Below are 24,075 nucleotides of genomic sequence, written 5' to 3'. Positions count from 1 at the left end.
ACGCCTTTGCCAATGGGATTGACCAGAAGCCATTGCTAATGTCCAATACCATGAAGATTTTGGAGTTGAGTCCCTGTTTGAGCATGGTCTCGGGACTTGTTGCTACCGTGGGGGCTACTGCTGGGGTTACTTTATTGAGCTCCCGATAATCGATGGTCAGACGCCATGATCCGTCGGGCTTTCTCACTGGCCAAATAGGGGCATTATTGGTTGAGGCTACTGTTCTAAGCACCCCTTGCTCCAATAAGCTACCTATCACTTTCTCTATCTCTCCCTCTGCTTCTAGGGGAAATCTGTATTGTTTCTGTTGTCGGGGGTCAGGTCCGGTAACGTGAACTTGTCCAGTCATTCTGCCGCAGTCGTGCCGGTGACTGGCAAATGCTGTCCTGTGTTTGTTTAAAACTGCTCTCACTTGTCTGTCCGTGTTTAGTGTAGTCAGGTCAAATGAATAGTCGCCTACTGCGCTAATCCGATTAGCGTACTCTCCTACTGTGAGAGTAGGGGGTGCTCTGTCTGATCTTGCCATTCGCCAGACACACTGGTTAACTGGGTCGAACGACAGGCTATGGGCATTCATAAAGTCTATCCCTAGGATGTGTTCTGCTGAACGGGGAAGATTTACTAAAACGACTGGGTGTCTGGTGGAAATGTTCCCTAGCTGGATTGCTACGGGTGCTGTAATGTGTCCCTGCTGCGAATGTCCTGTGAAACCACTAAGTGTGATGGTGGAGGTGGTCGGCCACGTGTCTGCCTGTGCCGTGGTGGTGGAATTAATTGTGGTGCGGGACCCTCCTGTGTCCCAAAGTAACTCTATGGGCTTCCCTCTAACCTTAGCTGTGACTACCAGTCTTCCGGATTGATCCCAAAGAGTGTCACAGACCCAAGTGGGGGAGCCCGAACACCGTCAGTCCGTCCCGTCCACATTGGTCTGTCCTGACTGTATCCCAATGCTATGGATCGGCTTTGCTTTGTTTCTATTCAGAGTGCCTGTCTGCTGGCCTCTCTGTGATCTTTGGGGTGCATTGCATTCCTTAGCCCAATGTCCTAACTGGCCACAGTTGTAGCATTCGAGCGACTTCTGTGGAGGGCTGTTCTTCCCTTCATTTACCCATGCGGGGCTTTGGTGTGCTCTCACTGCCTGAATGTCCGCTGCAGCCTGAGCTTCTTCTGGGGACTTTACTTTGCCTTTGCCCTGAACTGATTGCTCCCAAGCGCGGGACAATCTTTTCAGGACCCATTTCTCATTGTGGGCTCCTTCTGAGGGGTCATAACTGTTGCAAGCACTCTGTCCTGCATCTGTGGCATGGGAAATTATGGTGCGCGTCCATTTAACCATGTTTTCACGGTTCAAATGGGCTCTATTTAAATCGCCGAAAACTGCGTTAAAATGGATCCACAGCCTTCCTGCAAATGCTGTGGGATGCTCTGTTTTCTTTTGTCGGCACTTGTTAAGTCCTTCAACTGGGTCACCTCGGTTATACCCTATGGCATCTAAAATGGAGGTGTGCATTTCCTCTAGGGTGCCTCCTCCAACGTTCTGTGGGTCGGGGAGGGCTGCTACAACAGATTGGTCTAAGCTCAGAACCGTGAGCTTAACCTGCTCTCTCTCGTCCAGGCCGTACATGGTTGCCTGTTGTTTCACTTTCGCGAAAAATTGGTGGGGGTCTGCGGTGGGGAGAAACGGAGTGATTTTCTCACACGCGTCCCTGAGTTGGGTTACAGTTAAGGGGGTGGTGTAGGTGATATCGGGTGCGCCTTCTGTGGTTGCTTTCCTTTGGGTGGTGACTGGATTCATTGGTGCGGTAACTATCTGATCTGTGGGGGGGTTGGGGTGCTTGTCTTTTCTGCTGCGCTGCTGGCGCACATGTTCCTTGAACATAACGCTGAGCTGTCTCACTTAATTCCTGCCAGTCTGGGGCATTCTCCTCATCTAGCTTTGTTCCAAAGGTACATTGGAACCCATTCTGCACTGAAAGCAGAGATTGCAGTTTCGCAATCTGCTTTCTACACTTCGCATGATCCACTGTACTTTGTCTTTGTTCTGTGGTGGCAGCATGGAGTGCTCTTAAAGCTGCCTTAAGGTCAGAGCATTGCCTCTGCAATGCCTCTACCTGCTTCTCTGATTCTTCTCTTATCAGGACGGCACGTTGCACGTCCTGATAGGCCTTTTCGTACTGGGTCTGGGAACTGCTGAGATGGGCTAGACATGATTGATGTGCCCTCTTGGTATCATCTACCTCGCTACCCTTCTCTGCCAGCTTCCCTCTAAGTTCCATATTCTCTTTCACGATGTCCCTGACATCCACTTTGCTCATCCTATTTTGTTCTTCTAATTCTGCCCGGAGCGTCTGAACGACCTCCTCAGTGCCTCGCAACTGTGCCAAACAGGACACGATTGCCATCGGCTTGCGTGATTTACTAAGGTTTTTCTTATGAATTTGAGAGAGGTTCTCCCACCAAGTATGTCCTATACTTCCGGGACCTGTCTCCTCATTCATACAGAACTCATTCCAAAGGGGCCATCCCTTTCCTTGCAGATACTTGCGGAGTTCCAGCTCCCACACGGGACACTGACCTACTCGGCTACTGCTGGTCGCTGCGACCACAAACCGTTCTGGGTTCATGAGGCGTTCCATTGCCTGCATGGCCATTTTCTCTGACTCACTTAAATTTGGAACAGGGGTGTTGAGGTTATGTTTTACAAGACGGGTAAGGCTTACGCTATGTTCCGTTCACAAAACTCCCGAAAGTTTGTCGCAACAAAAATGCTCTCAGGTTTTCCTTACAACCCTGTTAGTACGCATGCACAAAACACACTTCCGAATTACGTTTATTCGTTTGAACACCTTGATTACTTGTGATTTTTCCTTTTTCTTTACTCAGATTTCTAATTCAAATTTCTGGGTCCTCGACGGAGTGGGGGTGCCACTTGTAACCGCGTCCCGTCAGGATGTCGCCACTAAATGTTGCTCGTTTTACTGGAGTGTATTAACACGCCTCCGTTTAAAGGCCGTGTGCTTAACACTGCTATGGCTCTGTGTATGTAATTATGCTCAGGAGTCGCCAGGTGCCGTATTTCGACACCTCACAAGTATATCAAGGTCAGGTTCAAAGTAATAAATCTGTACACCGATTAGTAAGTCCAAACGATTGATATTTATTATGACAAATATAATAAATACACATGCATACGCTAAAGAGACTAACTTACTTCTAATACTAAACAAATAAAATACTTATCTAGACAGGAACAGGCAAGGTCAGGGAGCAAGGCCTTCGTCCCGTTCTTGGTCTGCAACTCTCAGGTATTTAAAGTTGTCAAGGTCTAGCAAAGTCTGGATCACGTAGCGATCGTTGTGGTGGCACTTACAGTGCGATGGCTGATGGCTCAACGGCTGGTGATGGAACTGGAGTCAGGATGCGATGTATCAGCAAAGCGAAGCCGGAGCGATGAAAACAGAGAGCCGGAGCCAAACAGACCGAACCATGTGCGGGGTCTACTTTTATAGGTCCCCCAAAGTCCGTGCCCCTTCGGGGTGGTCTTTTACCTGCCATGTATCGATTGGGCCTTTTCCCAATCGATATCTTCCAAACCCCCCAATCTGAGGGTCGCTTCTCGATGGGTGGGGCGGTACCTATGGTTCTTTGTGTTGGATACTATGGTGCCGTTCTGTCTGGGCGTCTACTCAAAAGTATCCATTCATACTTAAATGTTTCTATTGTGTGGGGTCTGGATCTGGATCACCTCATTACTATGTAGATCTTGTTGCCATTTACACCTTTGGCTGACACTCTGCACCTGGCCACAAACTGGTTTCTGTACGTGCAGAATGCTAATTAGTCTTCTGCAAACTGCTTGTCCTTGCTAAGACTGTTTTCTCCCTGCAGCCTTAGCAGTTCTCCATTTTGTAGCCCAGTGTCCATCTTAGGTGGCTACACCGCTAGGGAGAGCGGAAGCATGTCCCACCTCTTAAAGTCCTCCTCCATCTGGTTCACCAGACGCGCCAGATTGAGCCTATGCAAGACTCCCCAACTTCAGAATAAGCGAGATCAGAGCTCTCTACATCGTCGGGGGGAGACTTCCTTTTTCGCTCGCCTTGTTAAAAGTTCTGAACAGCAACGGAGCCAACAGTTCCGAAAACTTCCGATAAAATTGAATCGGGAACCCATCCAGTCCCGGGGCCTTGCCTGCCTGCATACTCCCCAACCCCTTAACCAGCTCCTCCATCCCAATCGGGGCCCCCAAGCCCTCTACCTGCTCCTCCTCTACCTTCGGAAACCTCAATTGGTCCAGGAACCGCCGCATCCCCCTCCGGGGGCTCTGATTTGCACAAGTTCTCATAAAAGTCCCTAAAGACCTCATTTATTCTGACTGGACTCCGCACCGTATTCCCTCCCTTGTCCCTGATTCCCCCAATTTCCCTAACCGCCTCCTTCTTCCGCAGCTGATGCGCCAGGATCCGACTCGCCTTCTCCCCATATTCATACGCTGCTCCTTGTACCTTCCTCCACTGGGCCTCAGCTTTCCCCGTCGTCAACAAGTTAAACTCCGTTTGGAGGCTCCGGCGCTCCTTCAACAGCCCCTCCTCGGGGGATTCCGCATATCCCCTATCCACCCTAAGTATCTTTCCTACCAATCTATCCCTCTCCCTCCTCTCCCTCTTCTCCCTGTGAGCCCTGATGGAGATCAGCTCCCCTCTAACCACCGCCTTCAGCGCCTCCCAGACCACACTCACCGAGACCTCCCCATTGTCATTGGCCTCCGTATACCTCTGTATACACCCCCGGATCCGCCCACAGACCTCCTCATCCGCCAATAATCCCACGTCCAAGCGCCACAACGGGCGCTGGCCCCTCTCTTCTCCCATCTCCAACTCCACCCAATGCGGGACATGATCCGAAATCATGATGGCCGAGTACTCCGTCCCTTCTAAAAGCCTATCCGTGAATAGGCCTTGTGCACGTGGTAAAAGAAGGAGTACTCCCTCGCCCTTGGCCAAGCAAACCTCCACGGATCCACTCCCCCCATCTGATCCATAAACCCCCTCAGGACCTTGGCCGCAGCTGGCCTCTTACCCAACCTAGACCGATCCATTGCCGGGTCCAGTACTGTGTTGAAATCCCCCCCCCCCATAATTAGGTTCCCCACCTCCAAATCCGGGATCCGACTTAGCATCCGCTTCATGAGCCCTGCATCGTCCCAATTTGGGGCATATACATTCACCAGCACCACCCGGGCCCCCTGCAGCCTACCACTCACCATCACATACCGGCCCCCTTTATCCGCCACAATGCCCAGCACCTCGAAAGTCACCCGCTTGCTCACCAAAATTGCTACCCCCCTGTTCTTTGCGTCCAACCTAGAGTGAAAGACCTGCCCTACCCATCCCTTCCTCAGCCTGGTCTGATCCGCAACTTTCAGGTGCGTCTCCTGTAGCATGGCTACATCTGCCTTTAAGTGTGCAAATACCCGGGCCCTCTCACATTCCACATGAGCAGCCGGATCGGGGGACTACCCGCCTCCCCCCCACGCCCCCCTGCCGACTAGCCATCCCTTTTTTGGGCCAGCTACGTGCACACGTCTCCCGTTCCTTCCAGCCCTCCAGGCGGAGACTCCCCGCCCCGACTTTCCCTATTATCTCCAGCTCCCCCTCGGTCAATACAGCAGCAACCCAGTACCCCCCAACCCCCCACTCCCCTGCCAAGCAATTGCTTGACCCCCCTACTCCTCCCATTGCACTCCCATAAGTCAGCTGACTCCTGCTGACCCCGGCTGCCCCCGCCTCTACCACCGATCCCCGCAGAATTCCCTCTTAAACCCACCCCTCCACACCCCCTGCAAACCAATGTGGACTCCAATCCAATACCGCCTCCCTGTGTCCGGCCCCGCCGCCTCTCTTTCCGCAGGAAAAGAAAACCCGCGCTCCCAGTCTGTGCTGACCCCGCCTCCTATGGCGCAGCTCCATTCTCCTACAACCTCACCCCCATCCCCAGGGTTCCCGGCCCCTTCTCCCCCCACCGAACGTGGGGAACAACCCCTTCCAGATCAGCGACCGCACAGAAAAAAAGGAAACACAAATATCACCCTCTCCCACTCCACAACATCCCCGAAAACATGCTACAGACCACTAATTTGAGTCTAGCTTCTCATTTTTGATAAAGGTCCACGCCTTGTCCGGCGTATCAAAATAGTGGTGACGGTCCTGATATGTGACCCACAGTCGCGCAGGCTGCAACAGCCCAAACTTCACCCCCTGTCCGTGGAGAACTGCCTTGGCCCAATTGAATCCTGCCCTCTTCTTGGCAGCTCTGCGCTCCAGTCCTGGTAAATGCGAATTTCAGCATTCTCCCACCTGCTGCTCCGCTCCTTCTTCGCCCATCTCAAGACGCACTCCCTGTCGGTGTAACGGTGAAACCTCACCAGGATTCTGTGTGCCCCATCCATCTCCAAGGGCCCCGGGAAGGCCCCCGCGCCCATCAGCGTGCTCAGCATCGTGGCTACATACGCCCCAGCATCCAACCCCTCTGCACCTTCAGGGAGACCCAGAATCCGCAAATTCTTCCTTCTCGACCTGTTCTCCAGATCCTCGATTTTCTCCTGCCACTTTTTATGGAGCGCCTCGTGCGCCTCCACCTTCACTGCCAGGCCCAGGATCACATCCTCGTTATCAGAGGCCTTCTGCTGCACCTCTTTAATTGCTGTCCCCTGCATCCTCTGGGTCTCTACCAGCCTTTCTATCGATGCCTTCATAGGGGCCAACATCTCTGCCTCCAATTCCGCAAAGCAGCTTCGTAGAAACTCTTGCAGCTCCCGCGACCATTGAGCCCACGCTGCCTGGTCTCCTCCCGCCACCATCTTGCTTTTTCACACCTGTTCTCCTCTCTTTAATGCCCCTTTTTTGGCCGCACCGCTCCTGGTTCACTCTATACAGTGCTGGGGGGACCTTATTGCCGTCTTCCCACACCGGGAAACGTCAACCAAGTGCCGCTGGGGCTCCTTACAAGGGCCCAAAAGTCCGTTTTCGGCAGGAGCTGCCGAACGTGCGACCTACCGGAACCAGAACCGGAAGTCCTCTCAATATCCAACACTTGATAACAATTAAACACCCAATTAATATACAATTATGCATTTAGTTCACCTCTGTCGGCGAATTCCCCTTCGCTATCTAACCATATTTAGGGAGCGATCGAATTAAATGAGAACTATGTCCCACAGTGAGCGCATTTAGCCACATCTTTCCTGGCACTTGCAGTGCGGCGAAACACACCACTGTCTAACATAACTGGTTAGATATGGGGCCACAGCAGGGACTTTGGACAGTATTTTTCAGATGGTTGGGTTTCTCACCCTGCCACCTGATGTATTGGTGCGTAATGCACCCCGCTGAGATCGGCAGCCCTGCAGCTACCAATTGGACAGCAGCTGTGTAGCCCCAGCAGCAGCAGTGGCCAGCAATAGAACTGCAAACAATCCCCACATTCTAAGTCCCAAAGGACAGAGAGGGGATTGGGTCTTGATGGAGAGGTCAGGGGTGGGGTGGAAGCACCCATGGGCGACAGAGATTGGGGGTGCCCGATGTGGAAAGAGGCCCTTGAGAGAGCCCCACGCCTTCCTGCCTGACAGGGGAATTCTGCTGGATTCTCTCCCCCCCCCCCCCCCCCCCCCCCCGCCCCCTTGCCCCTGAACTCATGTTCACTCAAAATGAGGCCAGGCAAGGAGCAGCTCTTAAGTGGCTATTAATCAGCTACAAACTTCTGGCAGGGTCATTAAATTCTGCTCTTACTTTTTTTACTTTGAACTGGGTCACTTTCTGAACATCATGTTGGTTGGTTAGTTTGACTTGTTTGTAGAATAATTGTGGTTTATATAAGAAATCTAGGGCGCAATCTAATGGAAAAGTTTCTAAGTGTCATTTGTGGTGGGTTTTGCAGGGAGTTTCTCCTCGCCTCTGTCGGCGAGTTCCCCTTCGCTATCTAACCACATTTAGGGAGCGATCGAATTAAATGAGAACTATGTCCCACAGTGAGGGCATTTAGCCACATCTTTCCTGGCGCTTGCAGTGCGGCGAAACACACCACTGTCTAACATAACTGGTTAGATATGGGGCCACAGCAGGGAACCCACGGCCAAGGCTGCACTTAGTCCCATTTCCTGCACTGTGGAGCCCCGTTCGATGAAACTCCTCAGTGGCATCCCGATCCTTTGAGCCCCTGACAAATCCCCGAATTTAGGTGTGTTGTTCATGAGTTATCTAAATAATCATCTTTTGTTTATTTCCTGACTCCACAATTCTCCCCACAGTGCAGTACACAGTCAACATTCATTCTGTAGAGGATATGCATGTTTAACCTCTTTCATTGTCACCGACTGCAAAAGCAGTTTAATCTGTATTTTTCTACTTTGTGAATTTTATTGGCAAAGTCAGTTAAAGTTTCCCATCCCTAATTGTCCTTGAACTGAATGGCTTGTTAGGCTATTTCAGAGTCAACCATATTGTTGTGGTCCTGGAAAGGCCAGACCTGGTAAGGATGGTAAATTTCTCCCCTTAAACGGCATGTAAACCAAATGTTTTTTTACAGCGATTAATGATAGTTGCCTTTGTAACCATTACTGAGACTACCGTTATTATTTATTAATTGAATTTAAATTCAACCAACTGCCATTGTGAGATTTGGACCCATATCTCCAGAACACTATCTCGGGCCTCTGTATTACTAGTCCATGACAATACCACTACGTTACCATCCTGTTAAACTTTGTTGTAATCATTTAGTAAATACTCATGCCCCATTTCCTAATCCCCTTTCCCAACCCTAAAGATTCAGTAAGTAGAATGTCCAGTGCTGTCATAGCGTTCCTGCCTCTGAGCCAAAAGCTCTGGATTCAAGTCCTATTCTAGGACTTGTTGGCCACAGAAGGAGCTTCATGAAGCAGCAAAACAGGTTGATAATCAACCTGCTAATCTGCCAACCTGCCCATGGCAGATGGTAAGGGTGAGATAAATTCCTGGTCAGCTATGTCAGTATCAACGGGGCCGAGGTGGAAATGGTTAACAGCTTCAAATTCCTAGGGGCACACATCACCAAAAATCTGTCCTGGTCCACCCATGTCGACGTTACCACCAAGAAAGCACAACAGCGCCTATACTGCCTCAGGAAACTAAGGAAATTCGGCATGTCCACATTAACTCTTACCAACTTTTACAGATGCACAATAGAAAGCATCCTATCTGGCTGCATCACAGCCCGGTATGGCAACTGCTCGGCCCAGGACCGCAAGAAACTTCAGAGAGTCGTGAACACAGCCCAGTCCATCACACGAACCAGTCTCCCATCCATTGACTCCATCTACACCTCCCGCTGCCTGGGGAAAGCGGGCAGCATAATCAAAGATCCCTCCCGCCTGGCTTACTCACTCTTCCAACTTCCATTGGGCAAAATATGAAAACACGCACGAACAGATTCAAAATCAGCTTCTTCCCCACTGTTATCAGACTCCTAAATGATCCTCTTATGGGCTGACCTGATTAATACTACACCCCTGTATGTTTCACCTGATGCCGGCATCTATGTATTTACATTGTGTACCTTGTGTTGCCCTATTATGTACTTTCCTTTTATTTAATTTTTTTGTACTTGATGATCTGTTTGAACTGCTCGCAGAAAAATACTTTTCACTGTACCTTGGTACACGTGATAATAAACAAATCCAATCCAATGCTTGATGCTGAGTGATATCCCTCCAGCCATAACCACTTCCCTCTCTCTCTCGATCTCTGTCCAGATCTCTCTCTCTCTCTCTCTCTCTCCAGCTCTCACTCTCTCTCTAAACTAAGCAAGATGCTTATGGTCGCTCACAGACTACTGTCAATTATAAACACAGACAGTGATTTTTATCTATGCTGACTTTCAAAATTTCCAGATTTCAACCCTGGTCAGTGGTGTTTTAGGTGATTCTCGTTGAGGCAGCAAAGAAGATAAAATGTGGAGACTTTTAACCAAAAAAAGGGCTAGTTTAGATCAGGTGGGGGGGTTAAAGTCCTAAAATTCAGATTTCTGCCTCAAGCTCACCCATGTGTAGGTTTAACAAAAGTGGGTGGATTACCAATCTGCTCAAAAGAGGCGTGTTGGCATTTGAAAAATTCTGATAAACTTTGTTCTTCAACTTTAACGTGGTTGACTGGGTTTCTGAGACCTCTGGGAAACCCTGCAACTCCAATACTTTAAGGGCTTGTTGGACTCGAGAGCTGAGTGTTTTTCACCAACCTGCTGGATCCAGAGGCCTGCTTGGAGAACTCCCATGATTGACCTCCCCTATTAGGCCTCTGATTCCACACCTTGTCAAATTCCCCATTCTAAACTCAGGCTTATTATTTCCCCGTCCCCTGCCAGGCCACCAATTAGCTCCCTCCCATGCTTCTAAACTGACCCTATCTGCCCCCTTCCAATTGTAAAGGCTACCAACCTCCTCCTCCAGCCCAGGACCCCAGAATCGGCAGTCACTGAGGGTTTGATCCATTCCTTTCTTCTGCCCCCCAGTTCAGTTGCCTCCCCCAAACCTATCAGTCAGGCTGGTTTCTGGACAAGGAACAAATTTGTGATGTCACACACAGATTTTTGGGTTAAAACCTCCAACATGTGCAAGAAATCCTGACTTCCATGGGTCTCCCAGGCCTTGCAAACCCCTCTGCTCCCAGTAGGTCAGGTAAATAAAAATCCAGGCCAGTAAATAACAACATTAGAATGGACAAAATTGAGCCAGTATTGCTTCTCCTAACTGCTATTGTAGAGACTGTGCTTGGAAATGATAATATACCCAGGCCAAGGACTTAAAGGCAATGCCTAGCTTCGAGTCAAATAACATAACCACGCTCTCTATACATTAAGAATGTCAATTTGAGTGAGGTACTTGGGGTACCTTGTAAGGGGCAGCAAAAATTCAAATTGGGATCATCAAGTTTCTAGCCCATCCTCTCTGACACAGCCTAATCCACTTATGTCGACAACAGACAATAGGATCTAGTAATCCTAAATCATAACATTATTTTAATATAAACTTATAGAACTGATTTGCCCATGTAGGTACTCCTGGTGAGGAGCAGTGTGATTGGGAATTTGCAGGCCTGAAGATTTTCATTTTCCATTCAACTAATAATTGGATAAGTTGACTGAGCAGATGATTTTCTGATCAGAGCTTCCTGGGAGCATTTGATTCATAAATCAATTATATTACAAATGGTATGTGACACAGAAACAGGCCTTTTGGCCCAACCAGTCCATGCCAGTGTTTATACTGCACTGAAGCCCATCTGTTCTCGTGTATATGACTGTAACCATCTATTCCCTTCTCCCTCATATCATAGATCATAGAATTTACAATGCAGAAGGTGGACATTCGGCCCATCGAGTCTGCACCGGCTCTTGGAAAGAGCACCCCACTTAAGCTCACACCTCCACCCTATCCCGGTAACCCAGTAACCCCACCTAACCTAAGGGCAATTTAGCATGGCCAATCCACCTAACCCGCACATCTTTGAACTGTGGGAGGAAACCGGAGGAAACCCACTCAGACATGGGGAGAACATGCAGACTCCACACAGACAGTGACCCCAGCCGGGAATTGAACCTGGGACCCTGAAGCTGTGAAGTAACTGTGCTAACCATTATGCTACCGTGCTGCCCCACGGCTCCTCCTTAAATGCACCTGCATTATTCACTTTAACCTCTCTTTAGGTAAGAGATTTCTTCTGAATTCCCGACTGGATTTCTTGGTGACTATGTTATGTTGATGGCTTCTTGTTATGATTTTCCCCACAAGAAGAAACATTGCGTCGTGGCGGGGGGACCTGTTGGAATTCTTGACTCTTGAAATGGTTAAGTTTGAACTGAGGGGAAGGATGGAGGGGTTCTACAAGGGCATTATTCATTATGCACTTTCAAGAACTGGATAACATCGAACATTAGTTGGAGGGGGTGGGTGGGAAGGTTGGGGGGAGGGGGGCGGTGTGTATAATGGTGACTATGGGTGATCCCTGATTCCTTTTTGTCATTTGTTTATGTGAACATAGAACATAGAACATAGAACAGTACAGCACAGAACAGGCCCTTCGGCCCTCGATGTTGTGCCGAACAATGATCACCCCACTTAAACCCACGTAACCCGTATCCCAACAATCCCCCCATTAACCTTATACTACGGGCAATTTAGCATGGCCAATCCACCTAACCCGCACATCTTTGGACTGTGGGAGGAAACCGGAGCACCCGGAGGAAACCCACGCGCACACGGGGAGGACGTGCAGACTCCCACGGCTCCTCCTTAAATGCACCTGCATTATTCACTTTAACCTCTCTTTAGGTAAGAGATTTCTTCTGAATTCCCGACTGGATTTCTTGGTGACTATGTTATGTTGATGGCTTCTTGTTATGATTTTATCATAATGCGGGCTAATGTTTGGTGGGAGGGTGGGAACATTGTTATTGATATGGGGATTGACATATTTGTTACTGATTATTGTTCATTGTTGGTGGGTTTAAATTTGGGAGTAAATATGAAAAAGGTGAATAAAAATATTTTTAAAAAAGAAACATTGCATAAAATCTTTAAATTTAAAAACCTCCGCTTCTTTTTTCGAGAGAAGAGACCTACCCTGTCAATCTTTTCCTGATGTATATACCCACATATTATTGATATCATCCTTGTAAATAGTCTCTGCACCCTCTGAAGTGCATCCAAAGTTTTTTTTATATAATTACAACACCGTTCTCTAAATGTGGTCTAACCAATGTTTGATAATATTTATGAAAGCCATTGATTCCTTTCATGCAATCGATATGTTGTCAGGTATGATGGCATCTTATACTATCTGAAACCACCTATTCATCTTTTTTCACCTTTAACAGGCTACTACAGGTTGAGTATCCTTTATTCGAAATGCTTGGGGCCGAGAATGTCTCGGATTCCGGAATTTTTCGAATTTTGAAATACCAAGCTGCAAAGATCCTCGGACACTGCTCGGAGTTGTTGGTCAGTGTTGTGTATCAGGGAATCGGGTATCAGGTTCAACTCTTTCAGGGCCACAAACCCATGCCGTCAATCGGAAGGATACACACACGCACGTGTGTTCGGCTACAGGAACGGCACAGTGCTTGTAACAGCCGACACTGAAAAAATGCATTTTTCAGAACTTTTTGAATTTTGGAATTCCGAATAAGGGATACTCAACCTATAGCTTGTTTCTCATTGTCTTTAATTGTAGGAAACGTGAGGAGGAGAACAAAAGGAAGGAAGCAGAGTTTCAGAAGGAAAAGAAAAGATTGGAATCTGAGTTAAGTGTACAGCAGGAAGTAGTAAATCTAGAAGCAAATTGCCAAATTGCAGATGTTAATCCAGTAAACCAGGAGAGCATTTCTCCTGCTATCATTTCCGAACAGGACCAATTGCAGCTGAAAATTAGGGAAGGCTCTCAGAGAAGATCTAAAAGCAGATTTGAAGGAAAAGCAAGTGGAAGGCCTCTATTGCAATCTTGGCGGAGTATGGGCACCATTCAGGGTCAACCTTCACCTGGAGAAGCTGGAAAAAGAGAGATGAAAAGGGGAAAAGGTAAGATAGCTTTCAGTACATAGTTTACACACATTAGTGAAGAATATTTGTATTAGCTATGACATTGTTTTCTGTAATTATGGCAAAATATCTAATGCCATAAATGTGTCATTTTTATAGATCAACTCTGGCATTGTTTAGTCATGGATTTATAATAGAGGTTGTTATACGTAACACAATATATATTAGACACTGATTTTGGGTGATTATGACAAACTGTAATCTGCGTGACCACATTACGTGGTTCATGAAATGACTTTTCCTTGTGTTTTGGGAATAATATTCAAGGTTCTATCCATTTTTCCATGAAAGCAAAACTGTCTTCTTCAACCAGACCCCACCCCAAATACTATAACTCCGCCCTCATTTGGTTTACTGGTTGGTGGGGTCCAACAAAAAGCTTCACTTTCCCCTTTTATGCCTCTTTTAAAATTTTTATCCTTGTTTTTAAATTCTTCTATGGCCTCAACTCTCCCTATCTCCATAATCTCCCACCATACAACCCCTCTGACTTATCTGCAAGCCTCTACTTCTGGCCTCTATGAACATTCCCAAGTTTAGTTGCTTCAACACTGGTGTCCACATCTTCAGCTGTGTGGGCTGTGAAATCTGGAATTTCCTTGCAAAATCTGTCCATCTCTTTGTCTCTTTTTTCATACAAACTCCGCAGAGACAGTCACCCAAGGCAGGAAGCGATCCCAGGTCTCTGGCGCATGAGGCAGAAGTGCTAACCCCTGTGCCACCATAAATTGTTGGTAGAATTCATGTATTTCCTTTCTAAACTTAATATTGTTTCATATAGTTTTATCGTCTACTGCTAATTTAAAGCAATTTAAATCAAATTACTGACCAATGCAATGTTTTGACTGTCTTTGTTGTTTACTGTTTTCATTCATGAGTTAGACATGGATGTTGGGGATTATACCAATATATTTAATAATATTAATCTTTTATTGTCACAAGTATGAAGTTACTGTGAAAAGCCCTTAGTCGCCACATTCTGCCGCCTGTTCGGGTAAGCTGGTACGGGAATTCAACCCGTGCTGCTGGCCTCATTCTGCATTACGAACCAACTGCCTAGCCCACTGAGCTAAACCAGCCCTTCCCTACCTGGTTTTTAGTTTGTGAATATTGGAACGGCAGACAATGCTAAAATCTGAAAACAGATCTCAATCCATTGGGTGAATGGGCCTCTCTGCTTGGTAAATAATGTTTAACTTTGAATAGTGTAGGATTACTTGCATGGCTTGCCTAATGTTAAATAGGTACAAACCCTACAGAGAACAAAACGTGGTGAAAGGGAGAGATACAGATATTTATGCATCACACGCTTGACTGTTCGTGGGCATTGCCACAAAGCAATAGGTAAATCAGGTTGTAGTTACAGGAAATTCATTAAAAGGTGAAGCATGCCATTTGTTCTTGGTTAAGCTTCAGTTAGAATATCATGTCCAGTTTTCACATGTAGGCCATCCTTACCTAGTCTACATGTGACCCAAGACCCACATCAATGCAGTTGACTCTTAACTGCCCACTGGTGTTCAAGCCACTCAGTTCAAGGGTAATCCAGGATGGCAACACATGCTAACCTGGCTATCAATGCCCCCATCCCATGAAAGAATTTTTTAAAAACAGGGCTTGCACTTACAAGTTGTGTAAGAGCAGAAAAGGATTGGTTCCTTGTTTCCCAAATAATAATGTACCTGTATAACAAGTTGCCCATTTGAGTGGTGGATAAGGCAGTAAGGATATGCAGCTGTTTCTGTCCCCACTGGTTAGCATCTGCTGTATCTGGTGTGTCACCTTTTCCTGAAAGAGAGAGAGAGTGAAGTGTTTCAGTGAATGTAGTGCAATTTGTTTGGTGATATTGCTGCCATGGTTAAATAGTGTGTCCAGTGAGATGTGGTTGTGAGATTTGCAGCAGTACGAACTGCGCGAGGGTGAGGTAAAACTATCAGTGTTATGTATGAGTCCTAATTGACATTGTTGGTTGGTGAGTGATGAGAGCAGTTGCAAAGGCTATTGTTAGCCAGTTGGTGTGATATGGTTTTTGAAAGTGTATTGACAGATCCTGATATCTTGTGTGAGATCATTGAACTTCTTATGGCTCTGTATTCAGTTCCTTGGGCTGAAATCCTGCCATTAACAGCTCTCTGATCCCACAGCCTTTTGAGAGTTTGCCTGGAGAGCCTCTAGGAGCCTGTGGAAAGAGCATATCTCTCTTATTCTGCACCAAGGCCTCCAATATAACATTAGAAAATCTTGGAGCCTGCTCTCTCCCAAATTGTGCTGTTATGATATATTTTTCCATGTCAGAATGAGGTCCATAATGACTTTCACCACCTCTTCCAGCCACAATGCACGATGCAGGACAGCTTGAAGTGATGCTACAATTTTGGAGCCCCAACTGAGGTGCTCAACAACTCAATAGTGCATTTAGCACTGGCTGCAAGCTGCTTTTAAGTAATGTGCAGGCAGCACCAAGTTAACCTGCTGCCTGCATCGGAAGCAACAGACACATGTTAATCCCACATTTTGATCACTATGTCTATTTTCGGGGGCTATCAAATTTCAGCTTTGCCCCTTGCATTTCTTTACTCGGTTTATTACATCTTTCTTGGGTTCTTCTGTTTTTAAGCATAATTTTACTTTTGTTCTGAAATTCTCACATTCTCATTTTATTGAGGTTCATATCATAGAATCATACAGTTCCTACAGTGCAGAAGGAGGCTATTCGGCCCATCATGTCTGCACCGACCCTCCGAAGGAGCACCCCACCCAGGCCCCGCCCTATTCCCATAACCCCACCTAACCTTTATTTTACACTAAGGGGTAATTTAACATAGCCAATTCACCTAACCTGCGCATCTTTGTACTGTGGGAGGAAACCGGAGCAACCGGAGAAAACCCACGCAGTCACCCAAGGCTGGAATTGAACCCAGGCCCCTGGCGCTGTGAGTCAGCAATGCTAACCTTGTGCCACCGTGTCACCCCAAGGTTAGTTCTCTTGCAAGTGTAGTTTGAGTAGGATACACTTGTTGGGTGCAACGAAAACTGAAACTTTAATTCATAGATAAACATGGCAAAATAAGAGAAAATGAAACTGGTTTTAAGTAGCTTCTCAAAAGCTGACCGATAACAATATATCTGTTAAGAGGCCTCTCATATAATAATTAATCCACTGTAGAGAGACCATTTTGTAACTAAATAACTTAAATAATCAAATTTTTATTTTCAATAGACGAGAAAGAGGACCTGGTTCATGGCCTATGCTTGCAGATAAGCCCAGTGCCAGAGTAGGGATTGGTGAATTCATCAGGAAGCATGATTGTGCATGCAGGACATACCTCCTTGTTCCTTTCGGTGTGATCTCAAATAAAGTCCAGCTACAAAATACGGAAAGGGAGGAGAGAATGCCTCTGGAGCCTGTAACACTCCTCATTATATAATTGAAAGTCAATAATGTGTATCCTAGATTACAAGAACGAAAAGAAAGGCCAACTTCATATATTAAATTAAAAGGCTTTATCCAAGGGCAGCACGGTGGCCTAGTGGTTAGCACAACCGCCTCACGGCGCTGAGGTCCCAGGTTCGATCCCGGCTCTGGGTCACTGTCCGTGTGGAGTTTGCACATTCTCCCCGTGTCTGCGTGGGTTTCGCCCCCACAGCCTAAAAATGTGCAGAGTAGGTGGATTGGCCACACTAAATTGCCCCTTAATTGGAAAAAATAATTGGGTAATCTAAATTTTAAAAAAAAAAAGGCTTTATCCATAATCTAGCCCACACAGTGGATATTTATCATTCTACATAGGTGGTAAATCAATAGATGTTTATTTTCAGCTGTCAGTGTGGGGAAATGGATTTCAATTTGTAATGGAACTGTACACTTTAAGAAATCTTTCAATACCCTTATATTTTGAGTGTTGATAGAAATCTATAAAACATAATTGTTCTAATTTACTTTCCGTGGGTCTCTGCATTGCGTTGAAATCCATCTTTCTTTAAAGGATATGGTGGAATAAATTTATTGCAATTGCATCTCTTAGCCCCTCTCACTTTGCAACTTGGAGGGTGGGTAGTTGCTTGGTTTCTTCCAAAGCCAGATTTGCAGACTCAACAGGATACCACGCTCACGTGAACAACAAAAAGACTATTACAGTCGACCCAGATTATTTGAACCACCAAAAGAAGACTCTGACAGTCTACCTAGCTCATCTAACCGACAAGAAGACACTCAAGTTCTACCCACTGTATGTGCGACAAGTGACAACGGCTTCACAATTCCCGGACAAGATGTGCGACATCTCAGCGAGACTGACAGATCTCAGGCTAGTATGTACAGTGACACTAGTGACACCACGTTAATTCAAACCTCATCTACTCAAGCCTCTCCACAAGAACCTGAAATGACTCCAGACGGGCAGCATCAAGAAACCAAAGATGATTCAAGTGAACCGGACATGTCTCCAGACGGGGAGCGCCGAGGAATCAGAGACGGCACGCTCAATGAAACAGCAGATGCCACAAAGGACACTGACACAAGTAACTTTGTGAAGGACTCGAATTCTCCACTCGGCGTGGTCATTGAGCGCAACAAGCACAACAACAAAACCTACAAAACAAACAATAAAAACAACAAGAAGCGTACCAGAGGCAACAAACACAACAACAAGCATGTCAATAACAACAGTGACAACAACAATAGAACAACAACTGGTACGACATGGTACAACTCTGCCCATGAAGGACAATATTACTGCTCAGCTCAGAATAATGGCGAGTGTGCAAACATCCCATGGCATGTTGTTGCTCGTTATTCTTTCCCTTAATTTGCTCTGTTTTAATTACCTAATAGCGCGGGCTAATTCTCCAAAAACTGCAGTGAAATGAATCCACAAGCGTCCAGCAAACACTGTGGGGTGCTCTGTCTTTTGCCTGCATCTATTCAGGCCTTCTCCCGGGTCTCCTCTGTTATAGCCGATCACATCAAGGATCGCTGTGTGCATCTCTGCTAGGGTGCCTCCTCCTACATTCTGTGGGTCGGGAAGGGCTGCTACGACTGAAGGATCGAGGCTCAAAACTGTGAGCTTTACCTGCTCTCTCTCGTCCAGGCCGTACATAGTGGCCTGCTGTTTAACCTTAGCGAAGAATTGGTGGGGGTCTGAAATGGGGAGGAACGGTGTGATTTTCTCGCACGCGTCCTGTAATTGGGTCACGGTTAAGGGGGTTGTATACAGGAAATCCGTGTCTCCTTCTGTTGCGGCTCTGCGGTGTGTGGTTACCGGATTCATGGGGGTGTGTGTTGCCTGTTCAGTGGGGGGTTGGGGTGCTCTCCTTTTCTGGGGTTTCTCCTGCGCACATGCTCCATGTACGTATCTATGGGCTGTTTCGTTTAATTCCTGCCAATCGGAGCCATTTTCCTGATCTAGTTGGGGTCCGAATGTACTCTGAAATACGTTCTGAACTGAAAGTAGGGATTGCAATTCTGCAATTTGCTTCCGGCACTTTGCGTGGTCTACCGAGCTCTGCCTTTGTTCCGTTGTGGAAGCATGGAGCACTCGTAGGGCTGCTTTTAAGTCATTGCACTGTTTCTGCTATGCCTCTACCTGCTGTTCTGTTTCTTGTCTTACCAAGACTGCACGTTGTGTGTGCTGGTAGGCCTTGTCATACTGTGTCTGGAAGCTGCTTAAGTGCGCCAGACAAGACTGGTGTGCCCTCTTGGCATCATCCACCTCTCTGTCTTTTGCTGCTAACTTCACTCTTAACTCTCTGTTCTCTCTCTCTATCTCGCTCACATCTACCTTACTCGTTCTATCTCTTTCCTCTATCTCTCTACGGAGCGTCCTAATGACCTCCTCTGTGCCTCGCAATTGTGCCAGACAGGACACGATTGCCATCGGCTTGCGAGCTTTTCCCAAGCTCTTCCTGTGAATCTGTCAGGTTCTTCCACCAAGTATGTCCTATACTCCCGGGACCTGTTTCTTCATTCGCACAAAATTCGCTCCAAAGGGGCCATCCTTTCCCTTTGAGGTAGTTCCTAATTTCCTCTTCCCAAACGGGACACTGTCCTACTCTGCTGGTCGCTGCGACCTCAAATTCCTGTGGGTTCATAAGGCGTTCCATTGCCTTCATTACCATTTTTCCTATATCTAGGTTATCTATTAAATTTGGAACAGGGGGTGATAAAGCGGTGATGTAAACACAGGTATGGCTTACGCTAATTTCCGGCCTACAAAAATCCTGACAGTTTTACGCAACAAAATCTCTCAGGTTTATATTATATCCCTGTTAGTACGCATGCATTAACACACTTCCGAATTCTGGAGGATTGATCAGTACTGCTTAAACTCTTGTGGTTCTTCTGTTTCCAATTGGATTTCTAATTCAAATTTTGGGTTCTCTCGGAGTAGGGGGGCCACTTCTAAGTCGAGTCCCATCAGATGTCGCCAGTAAATGTTGCTCGTTATGCTTTCCCTTAATTTGCTCTGTTTTAATTACCTTTGCTCAAGAGTCGGCAGGTATCTTTCTGATACCACCACAGGGTTCAAAACCAAGTACTGATCAATGACTCGATACACCAGTTAGTAAGTTTGAAATCAATACACATTTATTTACACACACAGTCAATTATTACTCATGCATGAACTCTACTCGCTAAACTACAACTACTACTAAAGCCTATACTTAGCTTCGAGTGGCCCACTCAGTCAGAGGAACAATGGCCGTTGTCCGGTTCTGATACTGCCGGCTTCGAACTGGTATGGGAATAGTAGCTAGGAGCGCCTATCTCGTAGCGTGCGTTGACCTTAGACTTACTTGGTTGGTGCTTGGTGGCCTCTTGTCGCTGAGAGCCAAAAAAGCCAAGGTGAAGGTGAAGAGATCTTCCAAGAGCTACCAAGAGAGCGAACTGACCTTGGGGACTCTGTTTTATAGTCCCCAGGGATTTTGTGCCCTTCTGGGCGGACCCCGGACTTGGTCCCAATTAATTGGAACATGTCCCAATCGTTCATATTGATTTTCTCCAATATCGGGGTTGTTCCCTGATCGTTGGGCGGGCCCTATGTAACCGTTGGCCTGCCTTTGTTTTAGCTCCCACTGGCGCCGGGGAGTCTGTCCTGGTCTCAATTGTTTCAATGTTTCTTTTTTTTGTCCCTGGAGATAGCTCATTACCATTCTAATGGCTATTGGTTTCAGTTCTGTCTGGGTTCTGCAAGTCTTAATACACAGGAAACCTTGCACCTACTTGTTTTCTCTAGTGCTGTCCATTTTTCCCTGCACTCTTTGCGAGTGTCCATTTTGGAATTGGGACGTGGCCACCCCAGGTGGCTACAATGTCAATGCATCTTACCAATTCACGTTTGCTACACTATGGACAAGCAAACCAGCTTTCAGGAAAGATGTCATCTAGAATTGCTACCACAAACATAAAAAGAAAAGAGTCCACCTCAGACAATGAAGTGATTTGACCATTTGAACACCTCCTGATGACTTCTTGGTTGCATAAACACCAGGGCACTGACGGCATTCACAAGGGAATGACAACATAAACATCAACACTTCCATAACAGCACAAGAAAGCCACTCAACCGTGTAAATTCATGAACTTTGGACTCATAACTATTATTTGGTATTGTATAATCCTCAATGTCATCATAACTATTATTTGGTATTGTATAATCCTCAATGTCATCATTACTATTCTTTGATCTTGTATCGTCACCACAGTCATCATAACTTGTACATGCCATCACTTATTTACCTGTTTTTGTTCAATTTTTCTTTAACACTGTACAGAGCATATGTATCACAAAAAAGGGGGGATGTGGTGATATGCATCACTGTAAATACACAAGGAGTTAATGTAAATACACTACGACTAAGTAAACACTAGAGGGAGCACCAGAGACGTCATGACATGCAGACATACAGCTGATGAACACATAGCATATTTCTGTTTATTTTTCAATGCCTGCCGATTTTCCTGCCAAAGGCTTTTTTCAGAGAGATTGAGGGCAGGATTACGTTGTTCATATGGGGAGGGAAGGTGGCCAGAGTTAGAAAGGTGCTACTACAGGGAGGAAGGCAGGCTGGGGATTTGGGTCTTCCGAACCTGATGTATTATTACTGGGCAGCGAATGTGGAGAAGGTGCGGAGCTGGTAAGAGAGGTTGATTCCCAGTGGGTCAGAATGGAGGAGAGTTTGTGCAGGGGGTCAGGATTGACAGCACTAGCAACAGCGCCACTCCCGATAGCCCTGGGGAAGTACTCAGGGAGTCCGATAATAATAGCTTCATTTAGAATTTGGAGGCAGTTCCGCCAACACTTCGGGCTGGGGGCAGGGTCAAGAGAAATGCCGATTCGAGGGAACCACAGATTTGAGCCAGGGAGGTGGGATGGAAATTTTCGGTAATTGGAGGAGAAGGGGATTAAGGTACTAAAAGATTTGTTTCTTTGGGGTCAGTTTGCAGGATTGAAGGAGCTGGAAGCAAAGTATGGGCTGGAGTAGGGGGAAATGTTGAGATATATGCCGGTTCGAGATTTTGCTAGAAAGGAGATACAGAACTTCCCGGAGCAGCCGGCCTTCACATTGCTGGAGGAGATGCTGACGACAGGGGGACTGGAGAAGGGGGTTGTGTCAGCGGTCTATGGCGCTATTTTGGAGGAGGCGAGGGCACCGTTGGAAGGGATCAAAGCAAAGTGGGAGAAAGAGTTGGGAGACGATATGGAGGAGGGGTTCTGGTGTGAGGTGCTCCGGAGAATGAATGCCTCCACCTCGTGTGCGAGGTTGGGGCTGATACAGCTGAAGGTGGTATACAGAGCACACCTCACGAGGGCAAGGTTGAGCCGATTCTTTGAAGGAGTAGAAGATGTATGTGAACGTTGTGGGGGAGGGGGGCGCTAACCACGTTCATATGTTTTGGTCCTGTCCCAAGCTAGAGGATTACTGGAAGGAGGTTTTTAGGATAATTTCTAATGTGGCGCACCGGCTTTCGGGCTCCAGAGGTACGGACACCACTCCGGTGCCGTACTAGCCCCCTAGGAAGGGATGAATACCTGCCACTTGAGGCCTGTTGACGGCGGAGTGGCTCACGCCGCTTTTCACGCCGGCATCAGAACATGGCCGCGGGATTGGAGAATCCCGGCCATAATACTTCACAAGACAAAGATATGTTTTGCGCAGGTACAAGTACCACCATCATTCTCCACAGATATGTGGGACAAGGTGATTAAACATTTGTAGTATGCTATTCTTTATTCATGGAGGGTGAATCAGGAGTCCTATCAGACATCAACTTTCACCTTTGAGTTTTACAGGTATGATTCTCATCAACAACGCACACTTTTACTCTCTCTCCCACGGGTCATGACATTCATAAGGGCGTAGCTTTCCAGAGTTCCTTTTCAACCATTAACACTACAGTTCTTCGAGGAAAACATCCTACTTTTTAGCGTTTCTTCAGCCTATAGGGACAGATCTCCAGGTTTCAGACGTTCGTAACCAGTTTGCACAGTGCCTCCAGAGCTCCTGTCTTTTCTGCCAAAAGGTTTTCATGACCGCGATTTCCTCTTCCTCCTCACTGAAGTTTGGTATGTTTCACTTTCTATCTGCATCTGTGTGTTGATTGCCTTCACCCTCCAGTTCTCCTGTTGCATCTTAACTTCCTTTCTGTTGGTACTACTTCCAAGTCCAGGGCCGCCAGGCCACTGGGCTACTATTTCTTATTATACAAGAAGATTACAATTGATGAACTCTGAAAAGCCTTTCTCAAACATTCTCAAAACTAATTACAGATTCTATAGAAATGATAAAGATATTACAATTTTTCTTTACTGTACTGCTCCTGGGTCAAAGGTCACACTGATCTACTACCCACCTTGGTTCTATATCCCTTGATCCTCTTACAGCACAAAAATCTATTGATCTGTCTTGTAAGTTTTAATTCACTCTGAAGCCTTTTTAGGAGCAAGTTTCAGATTTCTATTAATCTTTCTGTGGAAAACTGTTTCCTGATTTCACTCTCAAATGGCTTGGCTCAGTTTTGTTCTGCCCATCTCCACTTCTACCTCAGCCAATCTGCTGCTGCTGGTTCTCATGCCCATTCTTTGTCATCCCAGATTTAATTTACCCAATGCTTTCCTGGATTGCCTCCCATCTTCCACCCCCTGTCATCTTCAACTCACCAAAAATGTGTTCCTGGTATTCTATCCAGTCCAATGTTTCAGTAGCAGGAAATAAATAAGAATAGAAGTCAACATGGGAGAACAACTTGACAATTACATAATAAGGTTTAAAATAATGATGTGAGAAAGCTGTAAGCAAGATAAGATCAAAGTAATAGATTGGAAAAGCTAATTAAGGGAATCATAATAAAACTTGGCATGGCAAATGGTAAAAAATGTTGGCAGATTAAGAGATAGAACAGCAGCGGGAAAAATTCAAATGGTGATCAATGTATATATTCTGTGCTTTTT

At 46.6% G+C, this 24,075-nt stretch overlaps 1 protein-coding gene across 15 annotated transcripts in view; it reads left to right on the top strand.

The window, feature by feature from the left end:
- invs (inversin) overlaps positions 1 to 24,075 on the top strand; it is a 433,677-nt gene that overhangs the window by 291,574 nt on the left and 118,028 nt on the right. For all 15 annotated transcript variants that reach the window (XM_038797635.1, XM_038797640.1, XM_038797627.1 and 12 more), the window contains one exon: positions 13,260 to 13,603. In XM_038797635.1, the coding sequence (XP_038653563.1) occupies positions 13,260 to 13,603 (344 nt within the window). The remainder of the gene's footprint in view (positions 1 to 13,259; positions 13,604 to 24,075) is intronic.

This window comes from Scyliorhinus canicula, chromosome 5, assembly GCF_902713615.1.
Source record: "Scyliorhinus canicula chromosome 5, sScyCan1.1, whole genome shotgun sequence".
Classification (NCBI taxonomy): Eukaryota; Metazoa; Chordata; class Chondrichthyes; order Carcharhiniformes; family Scyliorhinidae; genus Scyliorhinus; species Scyliorhinus canicula.
Note: the sequence above shows the minus strand (reverse complement) of the source record. Positions and strands in the feature narration are given on the sequence as shown.